The sequence below is a fragment of the Anser anser genome (assembly GCF_964211835.1).
Source record: "Anser anser genome assembly, chromosome: 2".
Lineage (NCBI taxonomy): Eukaryota > Metazoa > Chordata > Aves > Anseriformes > Anatidae > Anser > Anser anser.
The window spans coordinates 62,469,952-62,487,209 of NC_139721.1; the positions used below are offsets into that span (position 1 = coordinate 62,469,952).

At 39.7% G+C, this 17,258-nt stretch overlaps 1 protein-coding gene across 1 annotated transcript in view; it reads right to left on the reverse strand.

Moving 5' to 3' along the window:
• Nucleotides 1–5,924: 5,924 nt before the first annotated feature.
• The window catches only part of LOC310893249 (uncharacterized protein), a 35,309-nt gene continuing 23,975 nt past the window's right edge, over nucleotides 5,925–17,258 (reverse strand). The window contains exons 3-4 of the mRNA XM_083821940.1: nucleotides 7,918–7,992; nucleotides 5,925–7,577 (exon numbers count right to left, since the gene is read on the reverse strand). Coding sequence (XP_083678066.1) covers nucleotides 7,509–7,577; nucleotides 7,918–7,992 — 144 coding nt within the window. The 3' untranslated portion in view covers nucleotides 5,925–7,508. The remainder of the gene's footprint in view (nucleotides 7,578–7,917; nucleotides 7,993–17,258) is intronic.

Consider the following 17,258-nt stretch of genomic DNA (forward strand, 5'->3'; position numbering starts at 1 on the left):
CTCAGCCGCTGGGCAAGCCCTGGGCACCCCACAGCATCAGCCGGGCAGCTCCCACCTTCCCCATGCAGTTGCCATCCACTCACCTGGGAGAATTGCACTGTCCAACAATGAGCTGCTTGGTCATGGACAAGAGCCCAACCCCTGGTGTGAAGTTGTTGCCAGAGTAGTTTTGGCATCCAACCCTTCAATCTGAAGTGAAAGTGCTTGTTTAACATGCTTATTTAACGATCCACATGCCCCAACCTGCACCTTCAGAGACCTAAGGAGGCAAAATCAAGCCTGGATTGCATTTATCTTCAAACTACGAGCACAAAAGAGGATTTAAATATCTGGTCTTAAATGTTCCTAAAACTGCAAGTGTAAAACCACACAGAAACATGCTCCCTGAGGAAGGCTTGCAGCCGAGTCACGGAGCAGAAACTGCTCGGGTCTGTTCCAAGTCATTTACAGATGACACAAGTCATATCATTTTTCTGTGCCTCACTGCCACCTTTGGACTCCTCTGTTCAGGCAGTAAACAATTTCCAGAAGGAATCATCTCTGACTGTGTCTGTGCTGCTCTTAGTTCAGCGTAGCTCAGCTGAGGAGGTATTGCAACTATCTGTTTCTCTGCTGCAACAGCAAATCTCTAATTATAAGCTTATTTGAATGGCCTTAAAAAGGGGGCAGAGCATCATCTTCTATGTATATACATTTAATACAAATGGGGCTGGGAGACAGAATTGTTCCAGTTAGCAGCTTTCAGAAAAAAATTAAACACAATAGAATATTTTGGGAATTTTGGAGTGAGCTCATGACACCCGTGCACTGCTGCATCTGGGAGACATGCATTTTAAGCCCCAAGGTTCTTTCAAAAATCCTGGCTGCAGTAGTTATCGCTGTTTTATCGCCAACTGAGGGATCCCTTTCTAACCTTAGGGGAAGTCAGTGTCATCTACTGGATAACGTAGTGGCCTGGAACTGTACAGACTTGCCTCTAATCCTAGCTCTGCTGTTAGTTGGCTGAGATGGCCTTGAGTACATCACCTCACTCCTCAAAGCTCTTACTCCCCATACACAAAATGGAGACCCTGACAGTTACTTCATTTTTAAAGAACTTGAAGATCTACTGGTGAAGATGTCTTAGGTAACAGCCACATATTATCATTAATAACTCATGCTCCTTATGCAATATTCTCTGTGCCAAAGATGGAAGTCATTCAATTTGCAGAATCTGCCATTAATTGCTCTCTTGCTGTTAAAAAAAAAAAAGAGATCTTGAAAAAAAATTTGTAATAGGAGTAGTGGGGGCAAAATCAAAACTAGCTTTCATGTGAGACTGGTTGAATTTATTATTGATGCAATTGCCTACAACAGAATGAATGTAGGTCCACTGACCCAAGGAACTCCCTCTCCATACTCTTTCAGGGTGTCCTAAATGCTCTTAAAAAGGACAGAACTCTTCAGTTCCTCAATCACCAAGTCTCTAATTAAGCTGAAAAATATTTTGACCCTTTGCTCAATTTCAGTGTTCTTACTCAAAATAGCAAAAGGTATTCTAATTAAAAGTAGATTTTATGATGTGGGTTTCTTTTTTCCTTTTTCATTGGCACCTTGAAATTACAAGGTACCAGGAACCTGAAAAACAATGTGGCCTGTTTGCAGGCTTTTTGTTTTGTTTTGTTTTGGTTTGGTTTTAAATGAAGAAGGTTAAAAAAAATAAATCCTTGTGTGTACAAAGTGAACATTTGGTAGGTAAGGTGTAAGCACTTCTTTTTATTCCATAATTGTAAGAGAAACGTTCTTTAATGTGCAGTAATAACATTCAAGCTATGCTATTTTGCAACAAATAATAATACACACCAGCATGGGGCATGATAGCTAACAAACTTTTTCCAGCTAATGTATTGCCCACATCTATCTACCTTATTTTCCAGTGCCTTGGCTTTTTAATCCAGCCTTTTTTGATGGAAATCTGAGGCTGAGTGGAGCAGTAGTTACTTACCTTTTTAAGGAAAGAGTTTGAAGCAAGGCTGCTGAGTATCTCAAATCATTTCCATACAGAGCAGTGTATAATAGATTTCTTTTTCTTGTTTGTTTGAGTCAAATAATACTCAAAGTACAGAAAAGCTGGAGATGTGACTACTTGAATCCTTTAGTCCTGAAAAGCCCTAAGTTGTTTCCAAACTTGCACAATGTTATGCAAACAGGGGGGGAAACTGTCAGAAAAAAAATGCAGAGGTCATCAAGACCCAGCAATGTGCATCAGTTTTGCTCGCAAATGAAGGAATAAATTTATCATTGCAGACGTTGCATTAGTTACCGTAGACATGCACCATTTCCAAGATTTCTCGGGGGGTGAGAATACTGAGTATCAGAGCCAGCTTCTCCATTAGGCTTTTAACCGCAATGCTTCCTTGTTTTGTCGATGAGGAGTTAGATTTAGAAGCATAGGGAGGGGAAGCAAGCACACACAAAAAACACCAACTCTCTAGCTAAATTAAACTAAAACCTAGGTGAAGCCTCAGTGGGAAGCCTGCTGCACAAATTGGATCTCCAAATGCAGAAAAAATTAATTATTTGATGCACAGCAATGAAGTAAGCAACACCTTGAAGTTAACCTGGGCAGAGCTATTGATTCAGCAAGAAAAAAAAAAAAATCACTTTGCTTCACCCTCTCTGTTGTTCTAATGTTAGTTTGGACTGTTGCCTGACCATTTCCAGATAGCATTTCGTTCATCTGCAGCTGTTCTAAATGTGCACTCTTCCCCAATAGTTCAGACAAAAACTGATCCCATCTGAGTCAATATGTTGGTTTTGTGGGGGAAATACTGTGTGTGCAAAAAAAAAAAGAGCTTGCTGTAAACACAGTAGAACAGACTTTGCCACCAACCTGGAGCTCTGAAGTGGACAACTCTCAAGGCCTCCAGGGCAGCAGATAGAATTGCTCATGCAGTTTTGCCTACCTCTGCTCCAGCAGTGCCAGTAAATCACTAGCAACTGATGACTGTTCTCTGACCCAAAGAAGTCTCATCTTGCCCCGTCCTACAAAGTTTTCTACCATCTCCACTTCTATGTGCTGTGTAAATGGGAATGCTGTGTAAGAAAGATGATTTGGGTTGTGCACAAGAGTGATGCAGGGAGCACACATTCTACCTGACTGCAGTAGCCTGCCTGAATTTTAGAGAACTATTTTTAGTCTGTTTGGTGGTCTGAGAGAGGGCTTTCTTAACAGCAGTGCCCATTTTGCTGTTCAGAAACCCTGTGAACCCCAAAATTTTGCTGACCAAAAAACTTTCTGTTTCAGATTTGCTCTGCTGATCACAATCAGCCCCTAACCCAGCACAGCTCCATACTGAGAACTGGTGCTGCTAGTGCACACAACACATGCCTCTGCAATCATTGTTGCCTCCTCGTTCAGCCCCACTCAGCCAATCCTAAAAGATTTGGATCTGGGTAGCTTTAGCCACCCAGGCATCTTTTCAGTTGAATTGTCTTGAATGATAGACTCCTGAGTTACCTGGGAGGAAGCACAGCCACAGGACTCTCTAATTGAGGGGTTCCTGGTTCCAGACTTTTTATTTCCCTCCTTAGTTTAGCAGAGCCAAGATTTATTGACCTTCAAGTCGTGCTACAAAACCTTGCTGTTGTTCTTGGCTTTTCCTGAGGAGGCTATGGAGGCAGACTGAGGCACTATGGAACTTTCTGCTGGAGTACTTTTTCAGATGCTGAGCTATTAAAGTCTCTGTATTTTATAATGATTGCTGTTGTGTCTGAAGTTTCAGTCGACTGCCTTTATATAAACCAAAAATAATCAATCAATATATTGTTCTTTATGAACAATGATAAAATCCCATTATTTGTTAGTGGCTCATCTTTTTACTTCAGCTTCCACTGTTTTACAGGAACATGAAGAAAATTAAGATACATTTAAAAGAAAAAATTTACCTTTTGCTTATTTGGCAGGCTGTATGTAGAAGGTTCTAATCAACTTTCTCTTTTTGTGTCCTCTACTTTGTAACAATGAAGACAAAGTAAAATTTTCCACTGTCTTAATTAGGAAGAAAACAACTTTGTCGCAGAATGAAAATAAGGCACTCCTCCCCTCCCCACCAGCACTGCAGAGTCCTTTCAGCTGACTCACACAACAGGCCTGGAAGAGCATGATCTCACTTCGCAGAAGGTCTTAACAGCTGACATCTGGCGGATTGAAGTGTGTCAACACTAAGGCATTATTCTTTAGGGTAGGAAAAAATTTACAGTAATGAGGCTGGGATGAGGATACAAAACCCTAGGTATGGTGATGTATTATTTCACTTCAAGAAGAAAAAAAAATGTAGACTGATTCCGTGAAAAGGTTTCCTAGGAGTAAAGTCTGTTAGACTGTGAAATAGTTTTAGAACAGAGAGTCTGCAGTAAAGGAAAAAGAGAAGTAGTCCAAAAAAACATGAAGCCCATTGAAGGCTTCTGTGGCATTTACTAATTCTAGGCAAAAAGCAAACTGAGATAGATTTGTAAGAGGGGTGAGACTCAGTACTCTAGCTTTCAGATATCTTGGCACCTAATGCAAATGCCAGCTACAGGTCAGGTGTCAGTAGTTGCCTACAGATGGAATTCAAAGAAGCTAGCATTGTCAGCCAAAAAAACTAAGAGAGCTTGAGGGATTTTTGCCCATAAGCAAAAGAAGTGGCATTAAACCTGCTTTTCAAACAGTATTGAAGCTTGGCATTTCTTTCCCCTTGGGATATGCAGCCATGTAACTCTCCTTGGAGCATGGATGTCCAAGAAACAAATAAGAAATCCAAGCTCAAATCATTCCTTTGCAAGAGTGGGGTTTGACTCTCCCACATCCCAGTTGGCTGCTCTAAATATCCTATATTAATTAAGCCATAAGAGTTAGGTATAATTACCTCCATATTATATTTTCTGAGCAGTTTAATGCTTTCAAAGCATGACTACCATATTAAATCCTAGTTGCAGATATAGCATGTTAGTCCGATTGGGCTTAGGCACAGGAAGAGCCCAAAGTGCCTTCACACTATCAAGACAGCTGATTTTGCATACGGTCAATAACAGAAATAGCCAAGAATCTACATAAGAAATCTAAAGATATCTCCAGAACCAGAGAAGAGCTCTGAGTATTAATGTCAGACATAAATATCTAAAGAGATGTTTAGTCACATAGTTTCTCTCCCTCCCAAAGTTACAACGGTAGCAAACAAAAGCATAAATCCCTGAAACAGTATTGCTTTCCTGATTTCTACTTTCAACGTCAACATTTGAATTTGGATTATCCATAACAGAGAATTTTCCCTTGATAAAAGGCTCTGTACACCCTTGAGCCATCTCTGACCCTCTGTCCCTCTGAACAGCAAACTCTGTGGCCATGCCAAACACCTTGACAGTAAGTACTGTTTGAGCTTCAGTTTCTTCACCTCAGTAGTTTCTGCTCCAAAGGGGAAGCAAACTACCAGGAACAATGAAACTAGTTTTCCTATCCCTAATGCTATGCTCAGCACAGGACTTTTCTAGAACACAATGCTTCTCAGAATTGGTTTGAGACCTGGAGTGGAAGTGCATTACACGGCATTAAATATGAAGTGGACTACGAAAGCAATAAGCATATGACCAACAAGAAATTTGACTGGTCTTAATATATGATACTACATCTTTATGACTTCAGGTAGCCAGTTCAATTAAATACAGTTAAGTGCTTTAGTGACAAAAAACAGAAAAGTTAGTCAAAGTTGTCATTGACTTTGATGTCTATTTTTAACACACTCAGTCCCTTGGTGCAACTAGGTTGTTGCAAGTTAATTAATGACTGCTTAAATGTAAAGAGCTTTACATTTCCTTTCATTTAGAAAACACATTACATTTCAAGGGAAAACAGAAAGCTCATCAACCTGAGTTATCCAAAATGATTCAGAGCAAAATGTAGACACTGAGACAAAGCCCACCATTAATATAACAGAACGAGGACGTTCAGTATGACTTTGTTTGGAAAGGGAAGCATACCATTCCCAGTGAATAAAGTTAATCATTTTTCTAGGCCTTTTTTTCTCTCCATGAGTTACCTGTTAAGTCCCAGTTGCTTCAAGTTTGCTTAATGTACCCCTTGGATTCTTCATAAACATATGGCACAAATATTAATGAGTTACTGTTGCCCCAGTGTAATTGGTCATCTAACCAAATGGCTCTGTTTGCATTCCTTGATTGGATTACCTCATTTTCTTTACAGAAATGTCTAAAAATTGATTGGAGCTTGGTTTCTTTCAGGAGGTTTTTTCATTACCAACACCACCTTCGCCCAAACCACCTACCAACTCCTCATCCTTAAAATGATTTCTTAACCCCTATGTTCCTCTGCAACAAGCTCATTCTCTACATCCAGTTAAATTATCAATCTATGGTAATGAGCATGGAGGCTTTAGCCTAAAAGACTTGTGAATTTTATTTGTACTCTTATGAAAAACACATTTTTTCTTTAATAACTTCAGTTGCTCAGCTAAATATTCATAAATAATGGACTAGAAGACATTGTAAATGCCAACAAAACAAGGTGGGATTTTTTGTTGGTTTTTTTTTGGTTCTTGTTTGGAGGGGGTGTTTGTGTTTTTTTGTTGTTGTTTGTGTTATTTTGTATATTCATCCTGCTGGAGGCAAAAGGAAACCCTAGTATCTATAAAGATCTGAACCATACATTCCTCCTAGAGTTAAATGCTAATACTTTTAGATAAACTGAACTTATTTATAATAACACCATCTGCGGGATTCTGATAGTGTTGGGGGGAGAGATTAATTTATCTTGCATTTTAAATAGAGATGGCCGCTGGCATCAAAATCCAGATCTAGCTTTTAGCCACCCAGTTATCAGAGAATTCCACATTCAGGGTACTGCATCCCTCACCAGAATGTTTCCATAATACCAATGGACATGTGCTATGAGGTGATGTAGTGGAAGCACAGAGCAGTCCCTCCTTCTCCCCAAAGCAGGCAGCATGTCCAGATGGATCACAATGCAGAATTCCCCCAGTAATGATAAGATCTAACAGTTAAGACTGGATTTAATTTCTAGGTTTTTAATTAGCACATCACATGGCATAAGCATCTCACCATATTTCTGATCAATTGAGTAGGTAGCTTTACTTCTGGAACAAAGGCTTACAGGCCCAGGAAATCTCCACTAAACAGACTATTTAATACATACATACATACATTACCCACCCTAAACCTGTTGCCATGCCCTTTCTTTTGCCTCACTTCATTCAGCATGACTTGTACAGCATTACCAAAGGAGATGCACCTAGGACAGGAGTCCACATGAGCCATTGTGCTGCATTGCCCCTTGCTCAGTATTATACTTCATATGCTACAATTTTTTATTTTTTTTTCCAAAGTATTGGTTCTTGTAAACTTCATAGCTACCACAACAGTAGTTGCTGAAATAAAAGTGGTTGGAAAAGAATGTAAAACAAAGTCCTCTGCAAAAAAAAAAAATCTTCAAACGACACAAAGCAACCTGGGAATTAAGTGTTCCATGTGATAATGCAAGAGAGACTGGTTACATGACACCCTTCAAACTTCACAGCAGCAGCCTATAGGGAAAGGAAAGGAACTCTGAGACTTTAGGTTTTGTTTCTAAGTCTTGCTGTCTTTCACATATTTCCTCCTCTACCCACCTGAACAGTGACTGTAGATGGTATATATCTGATTAACGAAATCTAAAATGCAACACAAATACTTGCAGCAGATAAAATTAACATTTGATTCCATCTATAACATTTCATTAATTCCAAGTTGCTCAACCATTTCCTAATGAACATGAAGAAAAGTTTTATTTGCCCTTCCAGAAGAAATAAAATACTGGTTTCCCCCCATGAAAACCAAAATCTGTCTTGTTAAGACAAGTCCCAACAAGAGTCAGTTATCACATACCAACATTTCCTTCCTGTGACCTTTTAACTCATTCATGACATCCCAGCCTGTTTCATTAAAGAAGTCATATTCAACCTGTAAAGGAAGGAAAAAAATGTCATGCTTCAGTAATGAATTACTGCATATGCACAAAGTGATCTAATGAAAGAACATTCATGAACACAAGCTCTGGTATTTACTAACTTCTAAGTGTTTCTGTAAAGTTGTAAACCAATATTCTTTTAATATCAGTTTTTCACTTAGTGCCTATGATTTACAGGTATGATAAAACTGGGCCTACAAGTAAGTTGCATAAAATTCTTTACATTCATCTCTTAGTTGAACATGTGGGTTGCACAGGAAAAATGGCTGCTGTTTTTGCCAGATAGGACACTGTAAACTTATATATAGGATGCATGCTTTGGAAACATATGTAAGCTAATTTATGAACTGGAAGCAATATAATCATGTTAGTGTCACCAGCACAATCAAGGTGAATTTGCTCCCAGTTGCCTGAACTTCACTCAGGTACCTCCCTGCAGCACTCACCACAGACATACTGCACAGCTGCACACACCTTCTGTGGCATGCTACAAGGTGTCTGAGCAGCAAAGCCAGTAAATATATGCAATTCTGTAAAAAAGAGGGATTAAAAGACACTCGAGAAAGGATTCTATACACGTGAGGCGATATCACGTAAGTGTGAGTACTATGTGTGAACTTGATACATGTCAGGCAGCATCATGTAAGGAGTGTGTGTACCTAAGAATTTTCTCTAAATAGCCAAATATATCTGTGTATCCTGGCCACTCCACCCCAGGCTTCCACTCTAGGTCTCCTGAAGGCACAGATTCAGAAACAGATGCACCCCCATTTATTAAAACACCACATTTACAGGGGGGGGAACGGGATTAAATAACAAGAAAACCTTCCCCTCTTAACACAACAGTCTTTAAGAATCACTGCTTTCTAACTCTTAGAAAAGACAAAAGCCTTTCTTAGTTGCAGAGTAAATGAAAAGGATGTTATGGAGAAGGGGAGTTCATGAGGATAGCAAGGACTGGAGGCAGGGAAGAGGAGTGTATTTGTATTCATCACTCTTGGTGTTATGCATTACTGTTGCTTTAGCTTGGTCAAAAATGTCCATGCAAAAGGATTGGGGGAAGCCTCCTTGTCCCCCCTCCTGCCATGGAGCCTGGCGTGAGGAAGGATGTGCAGGAGGAACCTGGCAAGAGGCCTCCGCGTGCCAGGTTTTGACTATGTGAGCCCAGGGAGAAATCCACAGGCGGCTACGGGGAGGTGAGAAATCACTCCTGACAACACATTTTACCTGGCAGTCCGACATTGTTTATCAGCATAATAAAAAGTGCCAATATTTACCACCTGTCTAAAATATGCAGTAATAATAAACACAGTTACAGGGCATATTATGGTCAATGATGAGATATTAATTTATACCCTTGGAAGGATGGGAGGAAGGCGAAGGCTACAGTGCCTTACAGGGGGGTGAAGCTTGCTGTAGATGAGGCCAAGGCCTTTCCCTCTCTGATGAGAACAAATGGAAAATTGCATTTATATATATATTTTTTGTATTTGTTTGTTTGTTTGCTTTTTTGTTTTGTTTTAAAATAATATCCCTGTTTATATGATCAAGTTACAGAAAACAAAATGCCAGGATATTACCTTTCAGCTCCTGTGTCAACGCCTAATATCTGCATAACAGCATGTGTTGATTTTGTACAGAATTAAAGATAAATTAGCTGGTGTGTCGGGGCAGCAGGGGCTCCCTACAGGGTCCATCAGTGAAGGGCCTGGCAACCCATCCCCATTCCACCACCCCACCAGGATCGGAGCAGCTGGGGACATCAGAGCAGCCCCAGTCCCAGGCACTGGGCACCCCCCTGGGGAAGAAGAGAGGCCAAGGCCAAGCCTGGAGGCAGACCCGCAGCTAGGCCTGGCAGGGCAGGGCCCATCAGACAGGGCAGGGCTGTGGGTAACTGGAGGCCAGCTCTGCTGGGGCCTTGCTGGGGCCCCAGGGCTGACATGGCGGCCTGGGCCATGTGGGAGGCACAGGGACCAGGCAGGGACAGGCAGAGCCGGCAGTGCCTCAGGGCCATGGTAGCCAAAATAAATATCAACATGCAGCGCTGTCTCATCAGCCTCTATGTCCTTCACTGAGTTTTTTCCCTTTCCCCCCTCCTAGCTCTGAACAAGAGCTTGTTTAGGATGCTTTCTTCTTCTCTCTTTGGGCTGTTTTTCCCCTGAGGAAGGTGAGAAGCCATCCAGTGGCCACCGCTGCTGCCAGCACCATCCTCACAGAGAAGGAGGAGAGGCCGCAGGACGTGCACAGCTCTGTCACTACCACTCATAACCCAATTAAATTCAGTTACCTCTAGTGCAAATTTGGAACTGTGGGCTCACTGCCAAGTAGCAATATATAAATTCTCTGCGCACAAAAGCATTTTTACCTACAAAAGCCAGGGAGTCACCTTCCATTCACGAATAAGAGACTTCTGAGCACCTCTGCACAACAGAAGCTGCAGGTGGTTGTTACAAAAGATGTGTTTTAATGGACTTGCTCTATTTTTTAATTTGGTGATGCAATGCATTGCTTTCAGAAGAATATCTTCCAGGGCTGTTTTTCACAGTTTTGTTCTGCAGTTTATACAGAAAATTGCGATGGTCAATTAGGCCACCCATGTTGAACATAACCTTGCAAACATCACTGATTATCTGCATAATACAGAGAACTTATGTTGTATTTTGCCTTTGGGTTAACATCAGCTGTAAAAACACTGTCATTTGAAAAGGCCAGACTGTACATAGAGTGGTAAGGGCTGGCACCGAGTCACTCAACAACTGCATGTTTTTCTATATTATGGTACTGGTTAAGAATATAGTTGGCTGGGAATTTTTCAACAAAAGGCTTATTCTTGGCCATGAAATTTCAATTAGCTCAAGCTTAATTTAATGTCATGGCCATCAATGGGGTTCACTAGTTTCCCGAAAATGACACAGCACAAGAGCATATCATAGGAAATAACCATACACTTAACTATAGTGAAAGAGGTGGACAGCTTCTTACCATGCCTGTGGTCTTCTACAGACAGCTCTCTGCCTATAACTTCAGACCTGTGATGAAAAGTGGAGGTAGCCCTATAATTTAAGACACCCTTAAGTACAGCAGCAACTGAGCATTCCTCACTGCCATGCCTATGAGTGCAACCATCTAGGATAAGACTGGGGTTTCACTTGCCTTGCTGTGCAGCATATCTGGGAGAGGAATGTGGATGGAGAAGCACACCTTCCCCTGACTTACTGCCCTCCTGCTGCAACGCAAAAACAGGGTCCAAGTGCTCATGTGTGGGAAAGAGGAAAAAAACAACAAAAGGAAAAGGTCCTGCTGTGTGAAGAGCAGACCTCTTTGGGCCACCTGCAGGATGAGCACATGGGGCTGCTACAGCATCTAAAGAAGTAGGGGTGCACAAAGAGCTGGCACAAGCTCTTTTCCACATACACCCAGGGATGCATAGATTGGCGGTCAGCCATGCTATAGCAAATACAAAGTCACGTGTAGATTTTAGCAGAGCAAACAACTCTTAGTAACTATGTTAAATAGAACTTATATTCCAATATCTGTGGCCAGAGAAAAATCTTCTAATTAGCACTGTAGAACACAACAGAAAGTCCCAGGAGAGAGAAACCCTAGGATGTTCTTGTTTAAATGTAACCCCCAGTTTTGCTGATGGTCATGTAGAAAGACTGGGAGTTTTCTGTTTGCCTTCGGCTTTTGGACTAGAAGTACTTTTACTGCAAGTAACACTAGAGAGCAAAGATGCAGGAAAACAATTATTATTATTTGGGGAAGTAATTAGACCTATGCATCACTTGCCTGCACATTTGTTCCATATTTCCATAGCATAATATGTGGAGTCATCCCTACAAATGAAATAAAGAAGACAGTCTCCCAGCTTCAGGAGTCTGAGGGCAAGTCAATTCTAGAAATCCCACGTGGAAATTTTCATGGTCTGCCACATGAAGTCAAACACAGGATTTATTTCTCCCTCCTTCTCCCCCTCCTTTAGTTGTATCAAGAGTTATTTAGAATTGGTCTGGTTGTCTACCAAACATCTATGCTCTTTCTCTCACACAGACATACACACATGCACCCCCACACTGCCGCACTGGTGTGTGCATACACATCTCCAGCTGTGTCCTGGAGGTTCCTGGGAGCCTGAAGGGAATGCTCATGAAACATGACTTTCACAGATTCTCAGTCCATCTGGAACACTAGGGCAGCATATGGTGGGGCAGCACAGTAACTGTTTGTGGACATGTCAGACTATTTTTATCTTGTGTATTACCTGATTAAGGTAAGAGAAGATGTGCTGATTTAAGCTCTTTCTCCCACATTAACCCTCTCCAATTTTATTTTTCAATTTAAAAAGAGAAGACATTTTAGCCAGCCCTGGAGGGATAGTATTCCCCGAAAGGTACAAGAATGTTCACATAAACATGCCATTGCTGATACAATTATACCAGCTTAGCATAGACAGAGATTAAAAATAAAAAAAAAAATTAAAAAAAAAGGTGTGCAAGAGAAGGATGTTTTTTAATATAAATTGTAGGGTTATCCCTGGGGCTGGAGAAAAAGGTACAGTTAAAAAAAAAAAAAAGGATTAGGAAATAATAACTAAAGCTGCATGCTTTATTACTTCAGGTAAAAATATCTTATGAATAATATAATCATTGTCTCTGGTTATTGGGTATGAAAAAGATAAGTGTAATCAGTGTACTGTAATACAGGAACATTAACACTTTCACATTGACTGGATACAGACTTAGAAATGAGTTAAGAATCACTGGGTCATCTAAGTGGAGGATTATTCTACACACAGGCCCCTAGGTCAATTTAAATTATTTAATTTATCTCAGTGACCGCAGGGGCCTAACCATCCCTGTGCCTGCATTTTTATCTTGCAGTCCTGTTAGAATAGGTTTAATTCTAAGGGATCAGAAAAGCTAGGCTAACAAGACAGTGCACCAAAATGCAGGCACTGGCTCTTGTAGGGTTAATAATAGAACCACAAAGAGAAATGACTCAAATTATACCAAGGACATTTTATTACCCAGCAGCCTTAATCAGTATTTTATTTTTTTTTACACATTATTATACCAAGGGTCCTTTCAGTGCTCATTGGCTTGTTACAAGCATTAAAAGAGGGGACGATGCATTGCAATTAATTCCATGCCTTACTCTGAGTCTCACTGATTTCTTTGAGTAGAGTTGGGACGAAGCAGACAGATGCAGCGTACCCTACTGCTGAAAGCTGTCCAAAAATTACCAAGAAGGAAGATGAAGTAAGTTTACCACCGCACTACATTGTCACTCATTACTTTCACAGACCATTGCAGTCATTTGACCATGGGACATATTCAGTGCCAAGGCATGCAAGGTTTTCATAACCCACCATCCAGCCCCACTGCATGTGAACGCTAGTCTGATTTCAATAAAGGGTCAGCGTATCTGATATTCCCACTGATATGTTTTGGAGCTATGAAAATTTAAAACTTTGGCTCTTGCACCTCTAGTGAAATATTGTAAAATAATTGCTATTTGGTAGCGCTTCTCTAGAAGTTTCAACTATAGTGGCTTTCAAGCAGAGAAAGAAAGAAGAGAGTGCAGTAGGGCCAAATGTAAGATGCAAAAGCACTGACAAAACAAATCAGGGAATAGTTACTGGCTAAAGTCTGTAATGAATTATTGACAAATATACTCATGCTTCAATTTGAATTTAAATTAAATCAGTTACACAACCAACTCATCTTGACCCCACAGATAGGAAAGATTAAAAGCTCACTTTAAAATAAAGTACAACCCTCTTTAAGAAACCAAATCAATGACACCTGTGGGCTGACACAAGACACAACCAGGCTGTGAAATTCCCAAAGGCCATGTGCTCTTATTTTCCAGGAAGTTAGGAAATTCATATTATCAATTTACTCATACTCAACAATAGATCAACATGATTAAACTTCTCATTGGTTTCACTTTTGAAATGGAGGGAAAATTGTGGTAGATATTAAGATACTTCCCCTCACGTGGTGCTCTTTGCACAACGATATGGTAGGATGTTATCATGTCTCTGTGATCCCTTCAGCTGTGAAAAGCCTCAGCTAAAGTAATCGCAGTTATTGACCAAGAATATTTTTTTTTTAAATGAGAAAATACCTGCATTGAACATATCCCTAGAATGATATTTAAGGATATTTAACAGAAAGCTGACAGCTACCAGTGCTCATTTTGTGAAGGATTATGCCACCAGTTTTGTCTTTCAGTAACAGCTGACCAAAAACCATCCAAAGCAATGTTAAACACTGTGGAAGTTTTCCTACCAGGAATAAATCAAAAGTTGACATACATTGTTTTGCAGATTCAACAGGGAAACTATGCCCAGTGAGGCAAGTTAGTTCTGTAAGGTTTTGTTTCTTCTCTATCCAACTTTTTCATTTTTTTCAGTTCACTTTAAATTATAGGCATAAAAAAATCCCAGAGAAAGAAAATTTACCTGAAACAATCAACTTTTACCTATTAACTGTCTGCAAATCTGCAATAGCTCAAGGTTGTCTGTTGAGTGAATCTCAGTCTTGACATACTCAAAACAAATTCAAAGAAGATATCCTCTTGGGAAGCTTAATTTTATGCCAAAACTGGATGCAAAGAAAGAGTTACATCTGCTTGGTTGTTTTTGTTTGTTTGTTTTCCAGAGGGCAAACAGAAAACAGACAACTCTGCAGTGCCAATGAAATTCTGATCTGGATAAAGCTTCTGCAGCTTTAAGTCATGGCAAGGTTTCAAATTGGTTACAAATATTAAAAAATGCAACAAAATCACAGACATGGTGTAGGTTAGCAGAAGATTTTTTTTTTTTTTTTTTTAATTAACCACTGAGAGGTCAGTCTTGACAGTATTCCCAGAGCTGGTACTTTCCACTCTGACTGATTAGCCTAGGTTACTTTCAGTGGTTTCATACAGCATACTCTTTTTAACATGGCAACCTTTTCCACCAATGTCAAAAAAAAAGGGTTCTAGTCTCCATGTAGAAACCTATTTACATGCAGATTTAAGCAGTCTATATACAGTGTTTCAGAGGAAACTCAAGGTGGAAATTGTTGAATCTCTGTATACATTACAACATGAACCTGAAATAATAGTCATTCAATACAAGTTAGTCAGAGCTATTTATTTACTGCTTATTTTTTCCTTTAATTGGAAATTCACAGCATCAATTTTAAAAGTAAAAACATTCTTTAACAGATTACCTTTTAGAACATGTTTAAACTTAAAAAAAGGTCCTACAAGATACTATGCTTCAGTCAGCCAGGTAGAAGAAAACAAACAGATACTTTAGAGTTGATAGGCACCAGAAAAATTCAGAGAAATCTGGAAGTCTTGAAACAAAATCCTATAGATCAGCGGCAGAGCATTTTAGTTGAAAAACATTAGGGCACCTATTGAAAATGATTCTGAAAGCATTTGTAGGTCAAATATTCCTCTATTGTTACTCCAAGGTGCTCAAGAGAAGCAAATTGTTTTATTTGCTAACTTTTTTTTGTATTGGCCAACAGGCCTAGAAGTCCACAAGTGTAAAACTGCTTCTTCCAAAACATTACAGAAAATTGTTGATTATTACCCCACTGCAGCAATGCTCCTTGCCTCAATCAGTATTTTCTTTTTATTGAGGCAATGCTTTGTTTTCCTTCACTGAATAAGCAGCACACAACCAACCTCTCCAGCAAGACTTCAACTTTACTCCTCTTATCCCTCAAATTAATGGTGGAAAGTGAAGTTTGTAAAGACACTAGAGCTCATAACATTAGAAACTCTTGCCTGTGTTTGCAGTTCCCCATATGCACAGCCTCATTTGCTGCTCAAACTCAGTAGTTCTAACAGTTACCTATGCAGATCTTACTCTAGAGTTTGAAATTCCCCACCTACAATATATATAGTTAGTCTTAATAAATAAATGACTTGGACCATGCATTATATATCATTCAAATCCATGAGGACACAAATTATGTATAATACATTGGCTGTGTAATTTATTTATTAAGCAAAACGTGAATTTTCCATGCTTGTGTTTTGAGGCACAGTTTGTCACACACAGCTAAATGATGTATTCTTATTAGTCCCACTCAATTACCAAGTCATCCCTCTGTGCACTGTATATTTGTTAATGATAGTGCCACAACGCTGCATCTACAATACCTGTGATTTTAGTGATTCATAACCACTCACTAAAACTGTGAAAATGATAAATTGACTGCTGTTGATTAAATGCCGCCAACAGTATGTTTCGTATGTGTTTGTCGCAGTTAGAAGTTAAAGAAACAGCATTGCTCCAATCATTTAAATATCTAATTAAGCAGAGCCCTGGCTAGATAGAAAGAGCTTGTTGGAATGAAATATCATTAAAAATAAAAAAAATAAAAAAGTATAGCCGTGATTTTTGCATGTGTGTACATAAAGACTTTTCATCACAACCCTGCTGATCATAAATATGTCATGAACAAAACAAGACCAAAAGGTAAAAATTAAAAAGGATGAAAAACTTAGAACGGAGTGGAGTCCTCCCAGACTTACTGCAAAGCTGCACATGGTTGATTTGATGGCCTTAGCTTGTATCTGAGATTAGCGTGAGACAACAGTGAACTCCAGTAACATATAAGGCAGTCCTTGATGACAGCCCTTAAGACTGGGGCAAATAGAGTGGAGAGGAGATGATGTGGGTGTGGGGAGAAAGCTATATTCCAGTAAAGCAAGCAACACCTCTCAGCCTCCCACTGTAGGAAAAAAAAAAAAAAATGTTTGCACATTTCTAGCAAAGGAATGGCAGATGAAGGGGAAAGCATCTCTTTCAAACTTAGATTAATTATCTTTACTGCTTTGCTTAATGCTTTTTCTTTTCCCCCCTTTAGATTAATCCTGTGTAGAGTCCTCAAGCTAATACTGGAAGCACAGTGGAACGAGACCAAGAAAAGTGGATGTTTCTGTGCCAACAATTTGACTCCTATCTGAGGATGCTGGAGTAGAGAGTACTAAAAATAAAGACTTGCCAACTTATGGTCATCTTATTAAGATGAATTGGAAGTGGTTTTTTTTTGTTTGTTTGTTTTTTCCTCTCCCTCATTTTGAATTTGGAGCTAAGCATATAGATGCCAGAGTACAGTAGAAGGTTTCTGCCTTTTTTTTTTTTTTTTCTCTTAACCATTCTTCACACAAGCAAAGCTTCCAGATTTCTGTACGTAGATAGGGACTTTCATTTCAAATCATTCTGCACTATCTGTGCCCAGAAAACTGA